At 40.6% G+C, this 24,297-nt stretch overlaps 2 protein-coding genes across 2 annotated transcripts in view; one reads left to right on the forward strand and one right to left on the reverse strand.

Moving 5' to 3' along the window:
* The window catches only part of unc5b (unc-5 netrin receptor B), a 35,931-nt gene extending 26,323 nt beyond the window's left edge, over positions 1-9,608 (forward strand). The window contains exons 7-17 of the mRNA XM_088385082.1: positions 774-938; positions 2,957-2,989; positions 5,016-5,210; positions 5,572-5,940; positions 6,313-6,400; positions 6,584-6,758; positions 6,826-7,065; positions 7,431-7,580; positions 7,700-7,864; positions 7,934-8,112; positions 8,323-9,608. Coding sequence (XP_088241208.1) covers positions 774-938; positions 2,957-2,989; positions 5,016-5,210; positions 5,572-5,940; positions 6,313-6,400; positions 6,584-6,758; positions 6,826-7,065; positions 7,431-7,580; positions 7,700-7,864; positions 7,934-8,112; positions 8,323-8,488 — 1,925 coding nt within the window. The 3' untranslated portion in view covers positions 8,489-9,608. The remainder of the gene's footprint in view (positions 1-773; positions 939-2,956; positions 2,990-5,015; positions 5,211-5,571; positions 5,941-6,312; positions 6,401-6,583; positions 6,759-6,825; positions 7,066-7,430; positions 7,581-7,699; positions 7,865-7,933; positions 8,113-8,322) is intronic.
* Positions 9,609-16,769: 7,161 nt separating this feature from the next.
* On the reverse strand, positions 16,770-23,563 carry slc29a3 (solute carrier family 29 member 3). Its single transcript, XM_088385686.1, has 8 exons — positions 23,430-23,563; positions 22,817-22,957; positions 21,313-21,386; positions 20,909-21,224; positions 20,351-20,433; positions 19,935-20,161; positions 19,307-19,469; positions 16,770-18,627 (listed from the first exon to the last, which is right to left on the reverse strand). The coding sequence occupies exons 4-8, from the start codon at positions 21,188-21,190 to the stop codon at positions 18,024-18,026; spliced, it is 1,359 nt and encodes a 452-aa protein (XP_088241812.1). The 5' UTR covers positions 21,191-21,224; positions 21,313-21,386; positions 22,817-22,957; positions 23,430-23,563; the 3' UTR covers positions 16,770-18,023.
* Positions 23,564-24,297: the final 734 nt, after the last annotated feature.

Below are 24,297 nucleotides of genomic sequence, written 5' to 3' on the forward strand. Positions count from 1 at the left end.
TCAAATGACACAGAAATTTATATTTCAGATCATATTTTAAGCAGTTACTCGAAATAACTGGTGCCACCACAAAACCGATCTCTGTAATTATTTTCTATTGGTTAATCAGCACATATGCAAACTGTTGACATTTGCTCATGATACAATAATGGCTTGTTCGTCAAAGATTTTTATGTAAACTTACTAAAACAGAACTAATGAAATCCGCACGCATGCAATGGTTCATAATACTCTTAAACCCAGATTTTATATATATATATATATATATATATATATATATATATATATATATATATATATATATATATAAACCCAGCTTCAAACTTCAGTCAGCCATGTAATTGTTTTTGCCCACATCAATTGTTCTATGGCTGTTCATTCAGTCTTTTAACCATATTTATTTATTTGTTTGCTCCTGCCTTGACCACGGGAGTGATCAATACAAAGTTCTGCTTAAAATAATAAACTTTGGATGCATATCAAGTTATCACCAATTAGGTTGCATCATCATTCCTGTCATATAACTGCTCTCATTTCGTCATTCACATTTGGACCACTGTGTTAATTAAATGTGACACACACTTGTTGCTTTGCCCACCAGACCACCATGACTCAGAAATGAAACCATAAAAGGCATCTGCAAATTGCTAAATGAACCACTGTCATCTCTTACATATTATATTCATTATGTCATTTAGTACTAGTACTAAAGTCATGCTTAATTCATTGCTGTTCTGATCAATGTTCTTACATAGTATCTTGTGCCATTCTAGTGGATGGAGGCTGGACAGAATGGGCAAAGTGGTCTGCCTGTGGTACAGAGTGCACCCACTGGAGAAGCCGGGAATGCCAAGCCCCCCCACCCAGAAATGGAGGCAAGCACTGCAGCGGGAGCATGATGGAGAACAAAAACTGTACTGAGGGGCTCTGTGCGCGCAGTAAGTAACCTGAATGGATTGAGTAAACGTTGAACTCATTTCTCAACTTTAAATCTTCCACTGGACCATGAATACGTAATAAATCTGTGCCAGGGTTTCAATTGCTTCTTATCTGAGAGAATATAGATTTTCTAAGGCCTCCATCAGAACAAATCCCCTTCGATTATATTTGTTGCCCCAGGTGGTCATTCAAATGATAGTAGAACATCTTTCAGAAAGTGATTTCTCTTCACAGTCGGACCATTTTAGAGGGTGCAATGCATGTCCAAGTGATTTTGTACAGAAAATGTGTGAAAGTAGCTCGGAAGAACACAAATCCTGCAGAGAGCCATGAGAAGATAAAATAGCGACACCCTAGACCAGGGGTGTCAAACTCATTTTTTTCGCGGGCCGCATTGTAGTCATAGCTTCTTTCGGAGGGCCAGTATGACTGCCAACCCAAATAATTGTATGAGCACCTAATATCATATCCAGTAAAAGCTACAAAACAAACTGACAAATAACTCATTTTCTAATCAGACGAGTAAAAACTAGTCAAACATTTAAAAAAAGATATTATTAAAAGTGAAGACAATTTGCAATTCTAGTAATGACACCAATTTGATGCACAATTTATCTTCGCCGACCACATAAAATGATGTGGCGGGCCGTATCTGGCCCCCCGGGCCTTGAGTTTGACACCTGTGCCCTAGACAGATGTTTACAAGAAGCAAAGTAAGAAGGCTGACGAGCCACATCTAAAAAATACAGATGGAGAGTGAGAGAAGGTGAGAGAAAAAAGCATGACACATCACAGCCAGAAAATTTGCGCGGTGTAAAGCATATGAGAATGAGTCAGACCTGCCCTGACACCAAGTGTGCGCCCTGTGATGAGCAGGGAGAGATTCAGCTGACAGCGCATTAGCCTCAAAGACACACATCCACAGAGGACGCATATACCAAGACACAAAAAGCAACACGCCCGAGCATTTGGACAAAGCTCTTTAAATGCAACTGGGAGATCAGATGCGTCGTCTGAGGAAATATTGAGCTTCACTTTCAGTCTGAGAATCCTACACAGTTTTGCGTGGGGAAGCAGATTAGACAAATACACTTTGTGAGCTAACAAAACACGTCTCCGGAGGTCGCTAGGAAAAGATGCACTCAAGCTATTGTGACACAGAGGCAAGATGAGACACATTCTGCTGTAGATGTTCTGTGAATGTGTCACTTGGCATACACAAGATCACTGATCGATATATTTTTATCATTTCAAGTGTTATTATTATTTGGCTGTCCTGCGTGTCATTATTTGGCTTTCCTTTAAGGCTAAACAAACACAGCTATCATAAATGTCCCTTTCACCTTTGCATGGACGGGAATGAACGGCAAACACCCAGCAAAGATTTAAACTTGGTCACTTTATTGGGTACACCTGCAAGGTTTCAATTCAAGTCAGTCAGTTCGACAAAAGAAACACAATAAAATAAAATTAAAAATAAAACACATTATTTCCTACAATACTATGACAGCACTCATAGATACACACAAAGTTTTCCATCTTGTTCTTCTTGTTTTGAATTTAAAGTTCCCACATCCCCTCAAGTTGTAGCCGCCATCCCACTCTGTAAATAATTGCCGGTGGGGAGATTGGTGTTGTAATATAATATTGAAAATGCTCCTGCCAGTGAGATGTGATGTTTATAAAATGGAATGAAGGGTGCATAGAAAGTTGTTAACAGTCTGGACGCCCGCTATTTCAATCATGTCCTTCACGGACCACATACAAAGCCATCTCCTGCCACCATCTGTTTCGTCAGTTTTTACCCCATTTGATTGCTGTTCTCGATAGAAATACAATGGAACTGGCCTTGGAAAAGGGATATTCAGTTATATTTAATCTGCTGCCTTTTTTTTTTAAATGTAGCCCTATTAGTATTTTATTTTTCTCTGTATTCTGTTAGTGTTTGTTTTGCAAAGCGTGCAGTCCATTCATTTCATATTTTTTCTCTTTTCTGTTTTTTCTTCTGTTCAAACAGATAAAAAGGTTTCTATTGAACATGCAAGCCATCGTAAGTTCAATCACCACCGTAACATCACTTTTTATTGCTTTCATACCCGATGTTTGATCCAGCATCTGTAAGATTTCAACATCTATGTTACGATATCTTACCTTCCTTTCTCACCTTCACATGACAGCTTGCTGCAATTGAGAATTAATCATAAAACCAAATTGTGAAATAAACAAAAAAATCAGCAGCTCCAAATGACAAGATGCCTTCCGAGCTGTGAAGTGGAAAGACAGCACGGTTGATTTGTTCAGCTAATCTGTGATTTGGTTTAAAGTTAAAGTGATGCTAATTCCTTTAGCGCAATGTGACATGGGCTCAGGGGAGTGCAGCTCTAGTAATGCACCTAATTCCCTATTGTTCCGTTTCTCGTAATAAATGCCGACGGCTGTCAGATTTGGTCTCCATCGTGCCACGAGCATGGAGGCGGCTTCTCTTTCAGTGAGCTTGCCTCCCATGTTTTTCCTTCACACTGCTCATTTCCTGCATCTACTTCAACTTTTGCTCTGTCTTGTTCCTCCTCTCCCCTCTAAACCAATAACAACCATATCTATCTCCTCTCAATATTTTCTTTTTAATCATATTGACATTTGTCAGCCATAGTTCCTATCTCAATGAAGAAATACGATGAGACTGACATATAATAATAATAATAATAATAATAATAATAATAATAATAATAATAATTCTGGGTGTTGGAAATAGCTGGCAAAAATGGCCACCAGAAAGCTGCAAGTATCTCAGTGCCTTCACCTTCATTGTTTCTCAACAGATTCATGGTTTTTTTTTTTTTTTATTATCACTGAGGCTTTAAAATAATAAGTTACAATTCACAACTGTAAGACAAGGAGCAAATAAAAGAACAATTATTCCTAATTGCTGCTTTTAGAAGTCTGGGTTGAGGAGGCCGCGTTGAGCCGTCTAATCTCAACTAGCAATCAGTCGGCAGGAGAGGAAGGAAATGCAGCCCAGTGGGGAGCAGGTGAACATAAGGCCAACATCTTCATCCATGTTGCTGTTACGTCTTTGACTCTTAGTCGTTTTTGCTTTACTGCATGATCCTCTTAAACACAAATCCAATGGAATACTGGAAACATCCCAGCAGGAATATTGGCAGATCCAAGAAATCCCATGCAGGCTAGAAGTAGTGCGGGTCGCTGGGATTGCTTTGCCTCCTCCTCCCTACCTCCAGTCTGTGAAGTGATCAGCTCTTCAATGTTATTCCAAAGAAGCAGATGGAGGAGGAAAATCCTCTGTCCTCATTTTAAATGTCTAAAATTAAACCAAAGCTATACTTGACTCCACCTCAATTAGTGATTGTTTCACTTTTAGTGCTCCTCCAGGTTCTTAGTGAAACTATCAAACTCTAATCAGGACATCTTAGATGTACTTTCTCTGGTAAATGAAAGACAATTTAAGTAGGGTGCTTTCACACTAGCAGCTTTTGAGCTGTTTTAATCAAAGTCTGCTTTGTTTCCCCTATTGGTTTAATCGTACATTTGGTCAGGGTCAACGTAGACTTAAACTTCATTGTGGACCATGTCAACTAAACAGTATAAGGTATAAAATATATAGGTATAAAGGGTCAGTGTATGCGATACTTGAGTACAACTATCTTCACAGAAAATAATTAGATTCCTTAGGCAAAAGTTTTATAGTTTAGTTTTAATATTTGACATTCGCTTACTGTTTAAAAACTAATTTTCTTTATTATTTTTTATTATATTCTACTATGCATGATTTATTGATCAACTTTTTAAAATTATTTTAGAGATAAATTAGCACTATACTCATAAAAATTATTTTCTGATTACCTACATCTCAAATTCATTTTCATATATTACTTCATGCTCCACAGTTTAGGCATTGCATAGTTAATTTCTGCATTTTGTTTATTTATAACAAAGACGGTTAGTGGAAATGTACCGTAGTAAAAATATACACTCGGGGAATTTTGTGGCAGAAGCTGAAAGTTGATTGTACTCTCATGACCGACAATTGTTAACCTCGTTAAAACTTTTTGTTGTAGCGCCTGCGCCAGAGATGGGTGTAGCAGTCTACGCTGGTCTGGTTGGGGCTCTGCTGCTATGCGTGATCCTGGTGCTGTGCGTAGGCGTGCTGGCATACCGCCGCAGATGCAGCCACCTCCACGGAGACATCACAGACTCTTCTTCTGCCCTCGCCGCTGCCTTTCACCCAGGCAACTACAAGCCTCCCAGACAAGGTAAGTTGACACGCACAAATTATATGCACACACAGTTTTAGTTCCTGTTTTATTTTGGCTCCTTTTGCTCTTGCTCATAGAAGCACATCTTCACATTTTATTTGACTTTCGGCGCCGCTTCCTATTTTTTATCAGAAATTCTTTTTATACCATGACACCATTATCTTCTATACCACATGACAATTTTTAGACTTCAGAGCATTTGTCATGGTATCTCTTCTCTTGTTCCAGCCATCAAATATTAATTAGCAACATTAATCCGTTTCACTTGCATCACTTTTTTGCACTCTCAGCTGGGGCCGCTTTTATTTCTGCAGATAAGAGAATAGGCTCTCTCTATTTTGTGTATGTGTGTCCACAGATAACCTTCGCACCCTGCATCCGTCTGCTCCTCCCGACCTGACGGCCACAGCGGGAACATTCCGCAGCCCGCTCTACTCCTTGCAGCAAAGTGTTAACGAAACCCATCACAAAATCCCCATGACCACATCCCCCCTGTTGGACCCCCTGCCCAGCCTCAAAATCAAGGTGTACAACTCCTCCACGCTTTCCTCGCTGGAGATCCCGGCTGATATGTGCTCAGCAGACGGCGAGATCCTCAGCCTAAAGTCAGTGGGCACTGGTGGGAGGGAACGACAGTTCCACAGCCACACGCTGTCCAGAGAGCCTGGGCTTAGCACCAGCGCCACCCTGGGGCACCTTGGGGGGCGCCTCACCATCCCTAACACAGGTAGCAAGCGTTAAATTTGTTCAAAATTTAATACATCTAAAACTCGTTGCAGAGCAGGGTCCTGAAGTTGGGAGACAATATTAAGAGTTCTTTATTTTTAATGTGACCTCTCACTCTGAATGCCTCTAGCCAAAGGTCCTTGACAGTTTTTTATTCATTTTATGATGAAAGACATATCCACCAAATATCATGTTTGTCAGTGTTTTCACAGTCTGGCTCATTTTTCTTTTTCGAGTTTTGATGAATCTCAACATTCATTTGGAAAAATAGGGGGAAAAAAAGAAAAAGTTGTTGTGGCATCAAAAAAACCAAAATGTTTTTATGTGAACACGTCCGTCCTAGATTACACAAAAAAAACACCTTCTCCCATAGGTGTGAGTCTGCTGGTCCCGCCTGGCACCATCCCCCAGGGGAAGTTCTATGAGATGTACCTCATTATCAGCAAATGGGAGAAAACGACGTAAGTGTCCGTGATCTCATCTATATTTGCGACCTGCGTGTCACAACCCTCGTCAATCCCACTTCAGTTGCTAATGTGTTATGACTCATCTGATGTTGAACGTTAGACGTGTCAGGTTCAACAAAAGCGCACTTGTTTTCTTTGCGTGTGACATTTTTGGCCGCTTTTGCGTGGCGTTGACAGGTTGCCATCTGAGGGCGGTCAGACAGTGCTAAGCCCCGCAGTGAGCTGTGGTCCATCTGCTTTGCTGCTCAATCGCCCGGTTGTCCTCACCTTGCCACATTGTGCCCAGCTAGACACGCCAACACTTGACTGGACACTCACACTGAAGACGCAGACCCATCAGGGAGCTTGGGAGGTGAGACTGCTTCATGTAGGAATGACACAATGGTCTCTATTGAGACTCACTTCACTTCTTCTTCTAGGAGGTGCTGACAGTAGGAGAGGAAAGCTTGTCCTCGCCGTGCTATCTGCAATTGGAGGAGGAGTGCTGTCATGTTCTCATGGAGCAGCTGGGCACATATGGCCTGGTGGGTCAGTCGTGCCCCCCTCAACCGGCCTGCAAGCGCCTTCAGTTGGCTTTGTTCGCACCCCGAGCGCCCTGCCTCTCCTTGGACTACAGCCTTCGTGTTTACTGCATCCATGACACCCCTCATGCTCTCAAGGTGGGAAATGGGGTCACTTTTCTAGATCAGCTGTTGAATTTTCTATTTTGTATCATGCTCCTTTCCTTTGTTTGTTCTTCATTTTGTTTGTTTGTTTGTTTGGATGGATGGATGGATGGATGGATGGATGGATGGATGGATGGATGGATGGATGGATGGATGGATGGATGGATGGATGGATGGATGGATGGATGGATGGATGGATGGATGGATGGATGGATGGATGGATGGATGGATGGATGGATGGATGGATGGATGGATGGATGGATGGATCCAATCACGTAGTAGCATAGTATTCAATATATTCAATAGTATAAAAAAAAATCAATGCTGGAACTAAACCCCTAAGCATTTTCTCCATACAGGAGGTGCTGGATCTGGAGCGGAGTCTCGGTGGGGTGATACTAGAAGATCCTAAACCGCTGCTGTTTAAAGACAGCTACCACAACCTGCGTCTGTCCATCCATGACATCCCTCACACTCACTGGAGAAGCAAACTACTAGCCAAGTACCAGGTGAGCCACCTTAGCCTTCTATCTGAACACAATGTTGTTAATAATAACTTGCAGACATTGTAACACAAAGTCAATTAAGGCAAAGACGTCCCTTAGTAATGAAATATTATTTCTACCAGGAGATCCCATTCTATCACATTTGGAGTGGCAGTCAGAGACCTCTGCATTGCACCTTCAGCCTGGAGAGAAGCAGCTTGGCTGTGTCTCTGCTTTCTTGTAAAATCTGTGTGCGACAAGTGGAAGGCGAAGGACAAATCTTTCAGCTGCACACTGACATCCAGGAGGTAATGTTAACTATCACTTACTCTCTATGAGATCATCTCTAAGAGATCCTCTTGTTCTCAACCCTACAGACTCTCCCGCCTCACTCGCCGCTGCCCTCAACAGGCGCCTGCCTGCCCTCTTCTCAAGTAGGACCATATGCCTTCCGTCTGCCTTGCTCCATCCGCCAGAAGATCTGCACCAGTTTGGACGCGCCGAGCGCCAGAGGGTGTGACTGGAGACTACTGGCACGCAGTTTAGGCTTTGACAGGTCAACTCAGCTTTATTCTCTCCAGATCAGCTAGTGTGTTTCTGAACTTTTATTGAGCCAAGTCACATATTTTGCATTGGGAAAAAAAAATCACACTACGTCCCTCCAGGCACTGTAAATAATATGAAATTGGCCGTTCCAAATGTTCCACAGACAAAGAACCTGTGATGGAGTTTCCACTGATTTGTCATGTAATTGTACCCCCTTCAGGTACTTGAACTACTTTGCAACAAAGCCCAGCCCTACAGGGGTTCTCCTGGACTTATGGGAAGCTTGTCACCAAGGCGACGCAGACCTGGTCTCTCTGGCGACGGCACTCGAAGAAATGGGCAAGAGTGAGGTGCTTGTCGTCATGACGACAGATGGGGATTGTTGATGGCGGGAGGAACAAGAACATAAATGCGACTAATCATAAACATGCCGATGAACATGTCCACCGCGACACAGATGGCAAAGCGTTTCCGTTCCTTTTCCACGCACTCTATTACCTCTTCGACACGTCTTCATCAACTCATTTCCATCACCGCTCGGCCTGAATCCTCCAAAGCGATGTCGACGTTTGAAACTAGTTTAAAAGTCTGAAAATGACCACGTTTGTGTACTGTATATAAATGGAGATGCTTTCAGGGTAGAAAACAAAACAATATGTTCATCCCCCTGAAGTATGACAAAAGCAGACGTGGGATTACGTGTGTTTGCGTAGCAGCATGGAAGTGCATGATTGAACACCATCACACCTCGGGCCAGTCGCCTGATTGTTTTGTCATCAATGCAAATCTCCATTGGCGTGCGCGTGAGCACCTCGGGCTGCCGACGCGCACTCCCAGCATAGTGGAGCAGCCATTAAACGATACTCGCTCAAGACCGGCTCGCATCTCCGACTTATTGGTTGCGGACGAATCAAACGAGGACAAAAGGAAGCCTTTCGGGTTTTCAGTGTTTGGCTTTGGGCTCTTCTTATCTCGTCGAGTACAACGAGTGACTGTTTCTATTGTACTAACAAAATGCCTCAAAGCCTTGGCGGCCACTCTATATCATTGCAACTGGCAGGGGGTGCTTGTGTGTAATCTCTCCTCCCACTTTGCCGCACTCCCATCCGCTGAGAATAAATTGCAAGAGTTTTTCGGTCATCCTTTAAAAGTTTCCTTTGGGGAACGCTCTTAGAGTTATCATCCATATTTGGGATTGTTTATCATTGCCGTTTTCTTTTTCCTTTTGTTTCGCTGAGTACTAATTCCACTACAGTATAGCAGGCCATGTAGTAGATTTAAGCAAACAGCGGGCCACTAAGTCATTGAGAACAACACCATTTTGTACTTCTAATGTGTTTTCATTCCAGCGTGAGACAGAGGAGCCTTCAAAGTCGAACACAAGCTGTTGCAAGATGCAGATTAACCGCCGATTTGATTTCAAAACTGGTTTTCCCAATTGAAATGATTTCAAATGGATCAGAATCAAACTGTCGGCACAATAAAATGTTACATTCTTAACTGTTATAGGTTTAGTGTTCTACGCATACTCAGATTTTTGGGCTGGGGAGGATATTGTCTGTTCTCTGTTTTTGTGCCTCAGCCCAAAGCCCTGTCTAAAATAAAAGTGGTGCTTTGCCACCAACTTGTAGCTTCTATAGGCAATTATCAACGTTTCGAAGGTGTGATAATTGCTTGCAGCGTTCCCTTATTCACAGCAAGGTGAGGTAATGCTGCATAAAAACGGAACCGAATCAAAGTCAAATAAAGTCTCAGAGAGGGAGCAGGAAGGTGTTCGCAGAACAATACTGTTATTGTGTTTTGTTTAATTATTATTATTCATATGCATAGTTCAAGAAAATTTATATTAATAACCGTAATCAAAGGAAAACATTGTGCAGGTAGCATCAGAAAAACAAGAGAGGTTTATGTATTCAAAGATACATACAAACGAAAAAATTAAACATTGTGCCGTTTGAGTTTGCAGCAAAAGTAAAAATATTGGGAAAAAAAAGAATAAAAGATACAGCATGTTTTCGGGAGAGCGGTAACATCCCAGACATGCTTCGAAGACGTTTGAACTTATAATAAACGCACAAACTATTCCTTAGTGCCTGTTCTTCCTCTCGGCCTGTCAAAAAAATTGGAGTCTATATTAATTTCATTTTGAGGAAAACAAAATAATATGATTCTCTCGCTTACAATTTTCCAAACTTGGCAAGTGTGCTTTTTACTGTTACTGTCCTTTTGCGTTTTAAGAGAGTAAAACTGATGCATAAAACAAAAATGATATATTCAATTCAGTTAAACCAACCAACCAATTAAATCATATTAAAAAAAACATGTTACTTTAACGCACATGAGCAGGGCATACAACAATACTCAGCCATATATATTGTTTCCTCTGCTCTGTGTCTGCAATGAATTTTAATGGAACTTCACATAATTGGGGACCTTCACTGCCTTTTTATTAATTTTGCAGCAGTAACATAACGAATGTGCCATTTGTTGGCAAATTTCTCTGTTCACTTTAATGCTATTCATTAGCCATTATGCCTTTGTCTACATACTATCTATGTTGGCATCTGCTTGGTAAATAAGCAAGACAGTCTACATGCTCACGGAGCTGATTTTTTTATTTATTTTTTTTAACTCTGTTTTACCCAAGAGTATATAGGTATCACTTGTATCACTTTTAAGGCGTTCCACTTTGGAGGTTCCACTGTACGTCAGAAGAGATGCTAGACTGTGTCGTTGGAGTTCATAGATACATTTGTCATAATTGATTAGTTAGGCCTTGAATAAAAAAGGCAGACAACAGACTTTTACCTCAACACTTGATCTACGTCTAAGTCTTTTCAATGCCCCCCTCCCCTCTTGTGTTTCCTAAAATGCCTGTTTTGTGGCCAGGACCTTCATGCTATTTTCATCATCTGTGTTCAGCTATTGTCACAAGAGAATGTCTGTTACATATGGAATTGTAACAATGTTCGCAAAAAAGTGTTTTTATCCTTGAAATGTCAAAACCAAAACACCGAAAGTATCCCTCCTTCTGCAGTGACTCATGTCACTGCTTGAATGAATGAATGAGTGTGTGTGTGTGTGCGTGTGCGTGTGTGTGTGTGTGTGTGTGTGCGTGCGCGCATGTGCGTGCGTGCGTGTGCGTGTGTATGCTGTTTTATCTGCGGCCAACCCTTCACACCCCACCTTTATCAACTATACATGTATTCGTGTGGACATTTCAGCTGATCTACCCAATGCTAGAATGTATGTGTGTGCGTGTGTGCAGGGGTTAAGTGGGGTGCACATTTCTAAGTGCTATGCAAGCGCAAAAGAAAAGAAAAGCATCTTGACTTCTTTTGCCTCCTGGAAGAATTCTATTTTTTCAAACAAGAGCATAACACAAACAGGGTTTTTGATTTTGTATCAAACTACAAGTGGTGCAGAAATGCTTTTTTTTTTCTGAGGTGCAACGTTCTGAATCGGATAATTGGATCAAGGTCGTGGACGCTGTCAGTGGCTTTCTTGTTGCAGAGACTGGATCATGTAGACCAGTATTTATTCTCTCAGATCTTTTTGGATTGTTCAGTGTAGCTCTGATACATGTTGCTGCAAACAGACTAAACTTCTCTTTGTTCCTGTTCAAAAAGACTTTCTTTCTTTAAAAAAAAAAAGAAAAAGACATTTTTACAAAAATGTGTTAAAAAATGTATTTCAGTGACATTTTATTTCTGTAAAAGTTCCAATTGTAAATAAACATCTAGCCTTCTTACCTGTAACTAAATATAATTTTTATGCAATAAATTATATTTCTTAGTTTAAAAGTAGCCTCTGTGTGGTTTATTATTTTTGTCCCCTTGTCCACGCTCCATACACACCTTGTTGAAAATTTTCATTTTAAAATTAAATTATCAATAAAGGCAAACAATGATAGTGAGTATGTTTATTGTTAAAAGTATTATTTAGGATTCACATTTTAACATTAAATACGTTTGTGACTCAGCAGGCTCGATGATAGGAGTTTTCATAGTAAAGTGAAGTAAAGTTCATTGTACAATAAATAAATGCGTTTTCCAAGACAATGACAAAAAGGCTCAAATACACTATTTAGGTGTTTATTAATCAGATAATGTGTAGAGGTGCAACACTGGAAAGAACAAAAATCTATTTGTTCATTTTTTCTTTCTTTGTATTGCAGATTCCATCCAAGCTGTAAATTGATGATTAGTGGACTTAATAATACAATACACACTTAGTGTGCCGTGAGAGATTTTCAGCTATGCCGTGGGAAATTGTCCAACATTAAATACCGAGCGCATTGTAAACAGGATCGCCAAACCACAGGTCAGTTAGCGCAAGGCCTGGTCAGCCACTTGCTAATCGTGCATGCGTGGCAAATCGGAGAATCTTGAGATTTCATGTCGTGGCATCGGCACATACTCAGTTTACTGTGTGTTGCTGTTAGTGTTGGCTCGGGAGTGAACAATTCGTTCAAAAGAACGATTGTTTTTTCAGTGAACGAATCACTTCCTAAAGTGATTCGTTCTTTTTTCAATTCATATGACTTCAACCAGTAGGTGCCGGTAAAGCGCGTTGAAGCTGGTGCCACCTCGCCGTAAATCAAAACGAAGAAGAAAATGACGTAACTTCCTGTACACGAACGAGTCGTGAATTGCATTTCTCGTTCAACAACTGAATGGATCTATGAGTGAACGAGTCAGTGAGTGAGTGATTTGCATTTCCAGTGATTGCGTGAACGGATCAGTGAGGGAACGAATCCTCACTTTTCCGTTCGTGAACGAGTCAATGGGTGAACTGCCTTCCCGTGCATCAACGGATCAGTCAGTGAACGTGTTGCGTCTCCTGGCGTGAACTATGTAAGCCAGAATGTAGATATACGATTTGCCAAGGAAAGAAAAAACACTCACTGATACGCCACTTCTTTTATGCACTTTTCCTCCAAGCTAACAGCTAACTTTATTGCATGAAGGAATGCGCCATTATGCAAAGACGGGGAGAATATGCTTCTCTTTGGGTAATCTTGATTTTATAACACTTATAGTAGTTTTTAAATAACGTGTATGCATATATACGCCTAAATATTGTTATCCAATATATCTACTGCAATTTCACATTAGATAGCTGGTTTGAAATTTACTTTTATTATTATTATTATTATTATTATTATGAAATAAACATTTATGTTAAAACTTGTCTGGTGTTTTATTCCTTGTTTTTATATTCGCCAATTAAAACATAAAAATCAGACATTTGGTTAACTGCTTTATATGACAATATGTGTTCTACGTTGTTATATGAGTTGGTGTCCCCCAAAATAACAAATGTCGGCATAGCGGATTTTTTTTTAACCTTTTATTCAAACAGAAACACACTCGGTATAATAACACCATCAACTAAAATAAATAAATAAGAAAGTGTAGCGAACGATTCGGTGAACAATTCTTTTGAACAAGTCTTTTGAGTGAACCGATTCTAAAGATTCAGTTCACTTAAAACTGGAATGCACATCACTAGTACAAAAGAAGGCAGACGGCGACGGACTTCCAGGTCGAAATAGCCGACGGGGTAGTGACACGGGCTCTCGCTCGGTAAGAATCTGTTTCGAGTCCAGGTGTGAGCATATACCTATAGGTAATTTTAGAATTGGAACCTTGCTTTGTACGCACATGCAAACAAATGGAAGTTTTTATGTGTAAATACATAAAGTGGCCCGCCCCCAAGTTGGCGGAGCAAACCAATGGACCTATTGGAAACATATTGGAACGCGGCCCTGAGGACTAGAGCTTGACACCTTTGACCATGATAGTTCCCTAATAAAGTGGCCTGTTATTAGGTACACTTGAAAATGGCAGTGTACCTAATGGAGTGTCTGTGTGATTCCCTCGTTAAGTGCAGGTGCGTGAAAACTTTTAGCCCTTTTTGAACGTGAAAGTGGCTAAAAGTTTTCACGCACCTGCGCTTAACGAGGGTCACTTGGAAAACATATTGGAACGCGGCCCGAGGACTAGAGCTTGACACCTGTGACCTTTGACCATGATATTTCCCTAATAATGTGGCCTGTTATTAGGTACACTTGAAAATGGCGGTGTACCTAATGGAGTGTCCGTGTGATTCCCTCGTTAAGTGCAGGTGCGTGAAAACATTTAGCCCTTTTTGAACGTGAAAGTGGCTAAAAGTTTTCACGCACCTGCGCTTAACGAGGGTCACTTGGAAAACATATTGGAACGCGGCCCGAGGACTAGAGCTTGACACCTGTGACCTTTGACCATATTTCCCTAATAAAGTGGCCTGTTATGAGGTACACTTGAAAATGGCGGTGTACCTAATGGAGTGTCCGTGTGATTCCCTCGTTAAGTGCAGCTGCGTGAAAAGTTTTAGCTCCTGCAGAACGTGAAAAGAGCTAAAACTTTTCACGCAGGTGTGTTTAACGAGGGTAACTTGGAAAACATATTGGAACGCGGCCCCGAGGACTAGAGAGTGACACCTGTGACCTTTGACCATGATATTTCCCTAATAAAGTGGCCTGTTATTGGGTACACTTGAAAATGGCGGTGTACCTAATGGAGTGTCCGTGTGATTCCCTCGTTAAGTGCACCTGCGTGAAAAGTTTTAGCTCCTGCAGAACATGAAAGGAGCTAAAACTTTTCACGCAGGTGTGTTTAACGAGGGTAACTTGGAAAACATATTGGAACGCGGCCCCTCGAGGACTGGAGGTCGACGCCACTGGTTTAAGTGAAAAGTGCCACACCCGCCCTCACCCCCACTTTCTGATTGGCTGGTTGATCTGTGACATCATTCAGACACTCCATTAGGTACACTGCCATTTTCAGATGTACCTAATAACAGGCCAGTTCATTAGGGAAAAATCTTGGCCAAAACTGAACTGAAAGTGAAAAGTGCCACACCCGCCCTCACCCCCACTCTCTGATTGGCTGTTTGATCCGTGACGTCATTCGAACACTCTATTAGGTACACCGCCATTTTCAGGTTTGTTCGCGAAGAGTCACGAGTGAGTGGCAGGCAGCGTTGCTGCTATGCCAGCCGACATTGATATTTAATTTTGTATTTGTTGGATTGTAGTTGATGGTGTTATTATACCGAATGTGTTTGAATGAAAGGTTGAAAAACAATCACTATGCCGAAATGTTATTTTGGGGGACACCAACTCATATAACAACAAAACACATGTGGCGGCTGTGGCTCAGGCAGGAGAGTGGGTCGTTTAGTAACTGGAGGGTTGGTGGTGGAATTCCAGCTCTGTCACATGTCGTTGTGTCCTTGGGCAAGACACTTCACACACCTTGCCTCCAGGTCGCCATTGTAAATGAGGAAGTGTTCTCAATTGGCTTACCTGGTAAAACATTTAATAAAAAAAAAACCACATATTGTCATATAAAGCAGTTAACCAAATGTCTGACTTTTATGTTTTAATTGGCGAATAAAAAAAACAAGGAATAAAACACCAGACAAGTTTTAACATAAATGTTTATTTGAAAATAATAATAATAAAAGTAAAATTCAAACCGGCAATCTAATGTGAAATTCCAGTAGATATATTGGAAACAATATTTAGGCGTATATATATACGTTATTTAAAAACTACGATAAGTGTTATAAAATCAAGATTACCCAAAGAGAAGTATAATCTCCCCTTTGTTGCGTAACGGCGCATCCCTTCATGCAATAAAGTTAGCCGTTAGCTTGGAGAAAACGTGCATAAAAGAAGTGGTGTTTCAGTGAGTGGTTCTTTCTTTCCTTGGCAAATCGTAAATCTACATTCTGGCTTACATAGTTCACGCCAGGAGGGAGACGCAACATGTTCACTGATTGATCCGTTGATGCACGGGAAGGCAGTTCACCCATTAACTCGTTCGCGAACGGGAAAGTCATGATTCGTTCCATCACTGATCCGTTCTCGCGATGAACTGGAAATGCAAATCACTCACTCACTCACTGACTCGTTCACTCACAGATCCATTCAGTTGGTGAACGAGAAATGCAATTCACGACTCGTTCGTGTACAGGAAGTTACGTCATTTTCTTCTTCGTTTTGATTTACGGCGAGGTGGCACCAGCTTCAATGTGCATTACCGGCACCTTCTGGTTGAAGTCATATGAACTGAAAAAAAGAACGAATCACTTCCTAAAGTTCACTCTCGTTCACTGAAGAAAATCGTTCTTTTGAACGAATTGTTCACTCACGAGCGAACGTGAACGTGTGTGTGTTACGATTCGTTGAACGATTTGTTTGAACGAATCTTTTGAGTGATCAGTTCACTTAATAGAACTGGCATCACTAGTTGCTGTATGCTTTTACTAACAGTGACACTATGACGGCTGTGGTGCGTTTTTGGTCCGATGGAAATCAAAGCATGTAGTTCAACGGGAGAATCTGGATTGTTCATTTTTCACCAACATAAAATACACAAGTCAAGTCAAGACACTTGATAGCCACTCAGCCACTGTCAGAACAGCAGAGCGTCTTTAAAAGTGACTTTGTTCTTCGTGTCGCAATATTTTATAGAGCTAGTCTAAAACAGTAAACAAAGTCATATTGATTCTTTTGGATTTTGATCACAATCACTTTCAATAGTTTATTCCTTACACTGTCTAAAACCTTATTCCAAAAACTGTCACTTTCATTTACAAAAGAAATACAATTTAAAGAATATTTAGTATTTCTTTTTATTCAGTTATTCGACTCTCCATACATATATAGGAATAGAACTTTACGTCTTTTGTTGTAATACAACTGATTTTAAAATAGAAGCCAGTGTAACACTTAACAGATTTTTGTTGGTGGTGTGCCTCGAGATTTTTTCCCAATGAAAAGGTGTGCCGTGAATGAAAAAAGGTTGGGAAACACTGACTTAGGCGACTCAATTGTACCATGTGATTAATGATTAACATTGGACCGTTACTGAGGTAGTCTTCGGTAACTTGGGTCTACTTCCTGCTAGTAAAAAGTGATAAACATATATATTTACATTATATTTATTAAAAATACAAAATTATTGTCAGGTATGTGTGTGTTCTAAGTGTTTCGGTAAAGACAGTACTACTCCCAATGTTGTCCTTTGGCGCCCTCTCTTGGCCATTGTTTTAAGTAGAACCCACTTTTCAATTGTAAACCACACCGAACATTAATAATAACACGTTGGCAAATTACACAAAGAAAAGATCAAAATATAACATTGTAATATAAAAACAATGAGGATAAGATGACATGAGGATAACAAATAGAGTTATAGTAATAGTGGATTGCATAAACTTGTGGTACCTTCTCCTCATGTTGTTTACAGCATCTAAAGCGAGTATATTCCCCTCAGATTTTTGTAAATATTCATTATCTTTTCATGGGCAAGACTGAAGAGTTTCTTGTAGTGCTACAATATCATCAGGGAATTGCTTGTTTTGCACCATAAATTGACTGTCCTCTCAAAGGAACGCAACAAACAGCTTTTTACACAAAAAGGAGCACGCCCCAGAGTAAATTGTGCAAATTGAACCCATTGAGACATTTCTCCTCCCTGGTTCGATGCGAAAGCTTTTGTCTTACGTCACACCGAATTAATAGTGTGATTTATCGGCGTTCACAGATTTAATTCAATATTAATTTAATATTTCCTCATCAACAATATTTGCCTTTTTTTTTTTTTTTTGCTCAGACTAATCCATTAAAAGTAATATGTTGTTGCCACCATCTTGTGGCATTTTGGCGCCTCGGCACTATACTGTAGTGAAGTGAGGCCCTTCAGTTCACTACAGTATAGTGCCGAGGCACCAAAATTACATCTATAGACAATTGGAACCCTTGCTAGGGCGGGCGTCAATTACGCACACATTTTCACTTTTCGCTGCAGGGTATGTTCGTTATCAGGGGTTCACTCTCCTCACATTTGAGATATATACAGTACATAATCATATAGCACGCACAATCACGAGGGACATAAGAGATCCGACAGTGAGGCCCACAGAGAGGAAGAAGGTCATGACCACTCCAGTAGCCTCCGCAAGCTCCCGGGGCACAACCTTGGGTCCGTAGATCATCGGTAGAGTCCCCAGGTAGCCGTTAGTGAAGCCTAACAGGCAGTTGAAAATGATAGGATACACATCATGAGTGAAGAGCACAATATGGAGGTGGTCCCTGGGCTGGTAGTTACAGAAGATGATGAGAGGTACCAAGACGGAGCGGCACACAACCAGCGTGGGAAGAAGTCGGCTGGTGGGGCCCGGTACCTGCAGCCAGGCGGTGGACTGCCTGCCGCAGAAATCTGCAACGTTGTACAGGAGGAAGGCGGAGAGGGGAACAAAGTAGGTGTTGGTCCAGGGGCTCCCGCTGTCCTTGTTGACGGATTGGATGCCGGACAACACCGCAGGGAACACCACAATGGTCACGCAGAAGACGCAAAAAACACTCATGCCCAGAACCCACGTCTTCCTGAGAATGTGTCTTAATGGAGGTGTTTGGGTGGGTGTTGCTCCTCCTACTGGAATGCTGATTGTGGCAGCCATCAAGTAGTATCTGCATGAAGAGAAAAGAAACATGCATAATAAATACTTCAGTGATCTTCACAATCTATTTTCTGACCGCTGGCTATATTGTTATAATAAAAGAGGAGCATATTAAAAATGTACTAAAAACTAAAAAAGAAAATAATTGTAAAAAGCATGTACCTATTCCAATAAGTTCGTGCAAACAAAATGAAACAAATATTAAAATAATACAACACAAAATAAAAACAGTACAAATAAAAAATATTTTAAAATACAAATGCGATTCAATATGTTGTGTGGATCTGATTGAGTTCATGCGCAAAAAAATAGTGGGTTTTTTTTGTCATTTTTTAGAGACTAGACTATTTTATTAGTGTCACTATCTTATAGTGCGCAGGTGTCAAACCCAAGGCCCGGGGGCCAGATACAGCCTGCCACATCATTTTATGTGGCCCACGAAGACAAATTGTGCATCAAATTCGTGTGTCATTACTAGAATTGGAAATTATCTTCACTTTTAATAATATCTTTTTATTTTATCATTATTTATTATTTTTATTTATTACGAGTTATTTGTCAGTTTGTTTTTTAGCTTTTACTGTATATAATACAAAGTGCTCATACATTTATTTGGGTTGACAGTGAGTTTGACACCCCTGATTTAGGGGAATGACAAACAATGCTGGTGTATGGATCTGTTTGTGCACCTTGAGAAGGCCAGCTTGGGGAGCAACAGGTATGCAAAGATGCAGAGCAGGATGAAGACGTCTGCAGTCAAGAAGTACGCCAGGGCGCTTTCTGTCACATCCTCTGCCAGTGCAAGGTCTGCTATGGATGCAACAGCGCTTAGCGTGCCTCCCATAGCCTGGCCTGTGTGACACAAGGTGGTCAGTCGCTGAAACCACTTTGCAAATTAAACAAATTTAGGCAACATAAAATTCTGTTGGAATACATTACATTTTTTTAATGTAACTTATATTTATTTGTATTCAACTTTTTCTTACCTTGTCTATGTCATCAATTAATGTCATAAATTATTCAAGACATAATTTTAGCAAATTCCTTAATTCACAAGTGTGTTTTAAAATGGTACTAGATTTTTGCGCCGGTACCTGAGAAGTTACAAAAAGTTTTAATGACTCATACTGTATATGCTGTATATAAAGCATTTATCTACGAACACTCAAAATGAACAGTGCAGCAATATTGCCCATTTGGAAGACATCATGGCTGCATCCACTTAGAAGATCAGCTTCCACATCTCTACGTGAGCAATCGAGCCTGTACCTATTGTTGCATGTGAAAACTTAAGTAAATCAAGCCTCAAGTGCATACCAGATATGAGCGCTTGAGAGATCTTCATGGGGAAGTGTCCACTGATGCCAAACACGCTGCCACAGAAGATGTTAGAAGCTCCACTGATGACAGCCACGCTGGCTAGTGTGCCCACAAAGAATTCCAGCCTGCAGTGGGACACATCCACCTTGACCAGTACAGTGGTCACCAAAAATACCAGCAGGATGACAAAGAGGGATGACAGGATGCGCACATCTGCAGACACCCTGGAAAGTGCAAAGGATCACAATACAACTAGGATATTATTTCAGTTAAGAAATGTAATCTTCTTGCAAAATCTCATTTTTTAGGGTAATTTATTAGAGTGAGTCCCCATTGTGATATTTGATTACAACAATGTTTCAAGAAGTTTTAGTGATTGGTTCAGTGCATGTAATGATGTTGATGCAAGTGACCTGTTCACGAGAACGTAGTTGAGAATCAAACACAGCACTGAAGGCACCGTAGAAGCAAATGTCAGGTAACTTTCAAAGTAGTCCTGTGAAGAAAAGGAGAAGAAAAACACACCTGTTCAAGGAGTTGTTGAAATATGCACACAAAAATAAAAAGTAGGAAGTGTGGAAATTCACATTGATGAACAAAAGGGGAAATGATCACATTTGTGTTCTCTACAAAAAAAAGCTGATAAATGATATCATGCTAATAAAAACAAAGGGAGTAAGCAATTATGTGTGAGCTCTGTGTCAAAAAAAGCAAATCAATTACTTGAATTACCAACTCTTCAATCCAATCTGTGTTGATTTGACCGAGCATTACTGTAGCCTACATTTGGCCATTTTGCTTTTAACTCTTGACCAAATTTTCCTTGACAAGTTTTTGAAGTGCTTCTAATGTTGTTGCCAGCTACGAAGTCACATGCATCCACTGTGACACACGCATGCACACAACAGCACTATTGTGCATGTTTAAGTAGATAAACTAAACTTAGGATCCGCCTTAAATGTCACACTCACACTTAGGTCAGACCGCTGCTCCTCTGTGGTGTTGCTCAATTTATAAATCCAGTAGCTCTTGGCGGTGACGAAAAAGTTCCAAGGTAGGAGAGCGCCAATGCCCATGAGGAAGAAGATGATGTAGACCAAATAGTAGCGATCATCGGGTGCGTAGCGTACGGGCAGGGGGACTGATGGAGTCTCATCCTCGCGCTCCTCATCCTCTGATGAAATGGAGTTGTCAAGGACAGCAGGTATATAAGTGGAATTGAGGTTGGGGTGCGCAGGTGCTCTTCCGTCCATTTGTAAGTTGCAGTGCACAGCGTTACATAGAAATCTAAGAATTGCATGGAGGATGTGTTAAAGAACAAACAGATTGTGTTCAGCATGGAAGGCTCCAACATAATGTATTTGAAGATGCTTACTGTGCCGTGCTTGTCCAGCCAACTAAATATAAGTTGTGGGAGCATTATCTTGGACAGATTTCTCTGTGTACCACCTGCAGGAAAAAAAAGAAAAAAAATCAAACATATAGGGCAAATGGGTATCAAATACAGTCTAACTCAGGGGTCACCAACCTTTCTTAAACCGAGAGCTACTTCCTGGGTACTGATTAAGGCAAAGAGCTACCAGTTTGACACACACTTCTGAAATAGCCAATTTGCTCAATTTAGCACTTTGTGTTATCATTGTTATTTCCAGTTCTCATGTAAGTGTGGTTTTAACAAGAATAGCAAAAATACAGTCAAATCTCGGTTTTCGACTACCATCCGTTCCAGAAGGCGGTTCGAGAAGCAAATTGGTCGAATTCCGAATCTATTTTTCCCATTACAAATAATAGAAAAAAATTTAGTCCGTTCCAAGACTAAAAGGAACCCCCCCTTTTTTTTTTTAAACATTTTTTTCATTTGCGCATTTTTGCCCGATCGCGCAACTGCAGCGCACCGCCGAACGCGCAACCGTAGCGCGTCGCCTACCGCGCAACTGCGCCGCGCTGGTCGCATTATTGTGACAGAGCCGTCGCTGAAATTTAGAAAATATTCTTAAAGTCCTAAGTTCCACAATTTAAGTGGACCTCAGTGCGCGGGGAGCTTTATTTGGTCCGATCGCGCAACCGCAGCGCGCCGGGCGCTCAGTGTCGCATTGCTTTAAGAGCGTCTTTGTGTTTTAGGATGGCTTTACTGCTCCCACTTGCTTTCTTTGGAGGCATGATTAGGGGTTAATACAATCCTCAAAGTAACGAAAATACCATAACCACAGATTCAGTCGGCATCCGGGCCGCGCGGTCGGGTTTTCTCGGGTCCTCCCGGCTCATCTAGTGAGGGTCGACCTATGAATTTTGTTCAACAACCGAAGAAAAAAATCTCGAATTTTTTATTCAAATTCCGACTTGTTCGAGAACCGGGACGTTCAGAAACCGAGGTTTGACTGTAAAATAAATAGATGCAGCTCACTGACAAGTGCCGCTATTTGAGCTAATTTTAGAACAGTCCTGCGGGCGACTCATGCGGTCCTCACGGGCTACCTGGTGCCCGCGGGCACCGTGTTGGTGACCCCTGGTCTAACTGATGAGATCCCATTCAAGATTGTCATAAATTCTGCTTTTACAGTGAATGCATGTTTTGATTGAGCTATAAATTTAATAATGTCTTCAGAGTTTTACTGTACTGTATCACACAGAGAGCAATTATCTAAGCTGCAATATATACAGTAGGGGAAATCATTATTTGATCCCCTGCCGATTTTTTCCCCTTACAAATAAATCAATTTTTTTTTTTATGGAAGAAACAGTTTAACCGGGACATTCTTCAAAAACTTGTGAAAAAAATACTTTATCCTGGGGGAAATGAGTAATTGATGCACAAGCATATGGTCATCTTGTAATTTGTCAGCAAGATATAGTAATCACAGAAAAGTTAGGCAACAGACTTGCACAGGAGGATGTTGGGTCATTCTTTTTCCAGTTCCACTCCAAATCATTTATGTCAATGATCACGTCCGCCGACAGATTGTAATTTTTCTTGATCCACTCCTTCTTGCTTTGGTCTTAAGTTCTGAGTCACTCTCAAGCTAAGAAAAGGGGGGGGGGGGGATAAACAAAAAAAAAAACATTGCAAACCCATCTTCAGTGTTCTGGCAAATGCAAAGTTGCTGTAGATTCTACACCATTCATAATGGCAAGTCAGCACAAATGAAATCACATGCAGTATATATATGGGATCAATGAGGAAGGAATTTGTTCACATGACACAGCCTGGAAAATGCAATGACACGCTAAACTCGAGACTGCAAACTTGGCACTTTAGTGAGATAGTAAAACGAAGCCTTTTCAGTACTCAATGAACATAACCGCATCCGTGTTTCAGGTAAATGTTGTAACGCCTTGTTATGACTATGTTAATACTAAAGTGGACAAAATTATCCAGCGACACAGCTACTTGTTTGATGTATTCCATAAAAAGTATGCACGGTGTACTGTACACAAATTGGTAGGTCGTTTAAAACAACGAGTGTCATGGTGATTTACAAATATAAAACATACCTCACTGTTGCTAGGTCACAAACTTTTTTTTATGTCTTCTGTCACAGTGACAGAGGAACGGATCTTTTCCCTCACGTCTACTCTGGTCCGGAGTGCAGGTAAACAAGTGACACAAACTCGCATCCATTCCTCTTGCTAGCAACAACTATCGTATTTCCGGTTATAGTTTTCAGCTTATTGGCGTACCATAACTACAAGTTATACTGCATTGTCTAAAACGCATAACTTGTGAACTCAGTACTATTGACCGGTTTATATTCAGTAAAAATAATTCTTTTTATGGGATGAAATGATGTAAAACTCGATGCATTAATACTCCCAAAAATCTCTTACTGTAATTCTGAAAATACACTGGATGCCACATTTGAAAATGAGATCCGGTGATGTTTCAAAATAAAGTTATTATTAAAAATGCAGTATAAGCACAAAGACTACAAAATTGCAAGCCATAATTTCTGGTTGTATTAAATATCTAAGAGCAACTATTTGAGGAGCACTCTTGTATTGGCTTCAGTGCATTGCCCATAATTTCGAGGTTACTAACGGCACGTAACAAGTGCAGAATACGTCACCACCGACCACAGTATGGCACTGAGCTGTGAAAGATATTTATTTTTTACATTAGAACAGTTTCACTGCATTCATGCAAAGATATTCAGTTGAAAGTTTTTTTTTTTTTTTACCAATAAAGGAACAGACAAAGTACATTTAGGCCCACTTAATAAAAGGCAATTTTTCAAAAAAAGTACCACTATGATTGTTACTCACTAGGTTCTATGTTTCTCTTTAGATTTTTTTTGTATTTTCTTAAATCATAACTGTCAATAACGTTCCTAAATTTTAGTAAAGAAAAACCATCAACAATCAT

This window comes from Syngnathus floridae, chromosome 9 (assembly GCF_059516105.1).
Source record: "Syngnathus floridae isolate MCC-2025c chromosome 9, RoL_Sflo_1.0, whole genome shotgun sequence".
NCBI lineage: Eukaryota > Metazoa > Chordata > Actinopteri > Syngnathiformes > Syngnathidae > Syngnathus > Syngnathus floridae.

What these genes read in the sequence shown, in the direction of transcription:
- slc29a3 (XM_088385686.1), bottom strand. Translation starts at nt 21,190, where the DNA reads ATGGACGGAAGAGCACCTGCGCACCCCAACCTCAATTCCACTTATATA. An exon ending in AGCAGCGGTCTGACCTAAGT is followed by an intron (nt 20,434 to 20,908) that starts GTGAGTGTGACA and finishes TTTTCTTCACAG; the next exon opens with GACTACTTTGAAAGTTACCT. An exon ending in CTCTCAAGCGCTCATATCTG is followed by an intron (nt 19,470 to 19,934) that starts GTATGCACTTGA and finishes TGTGTCACACAG; the next exon opens with GCCAGGCTATGGGAGGCACG.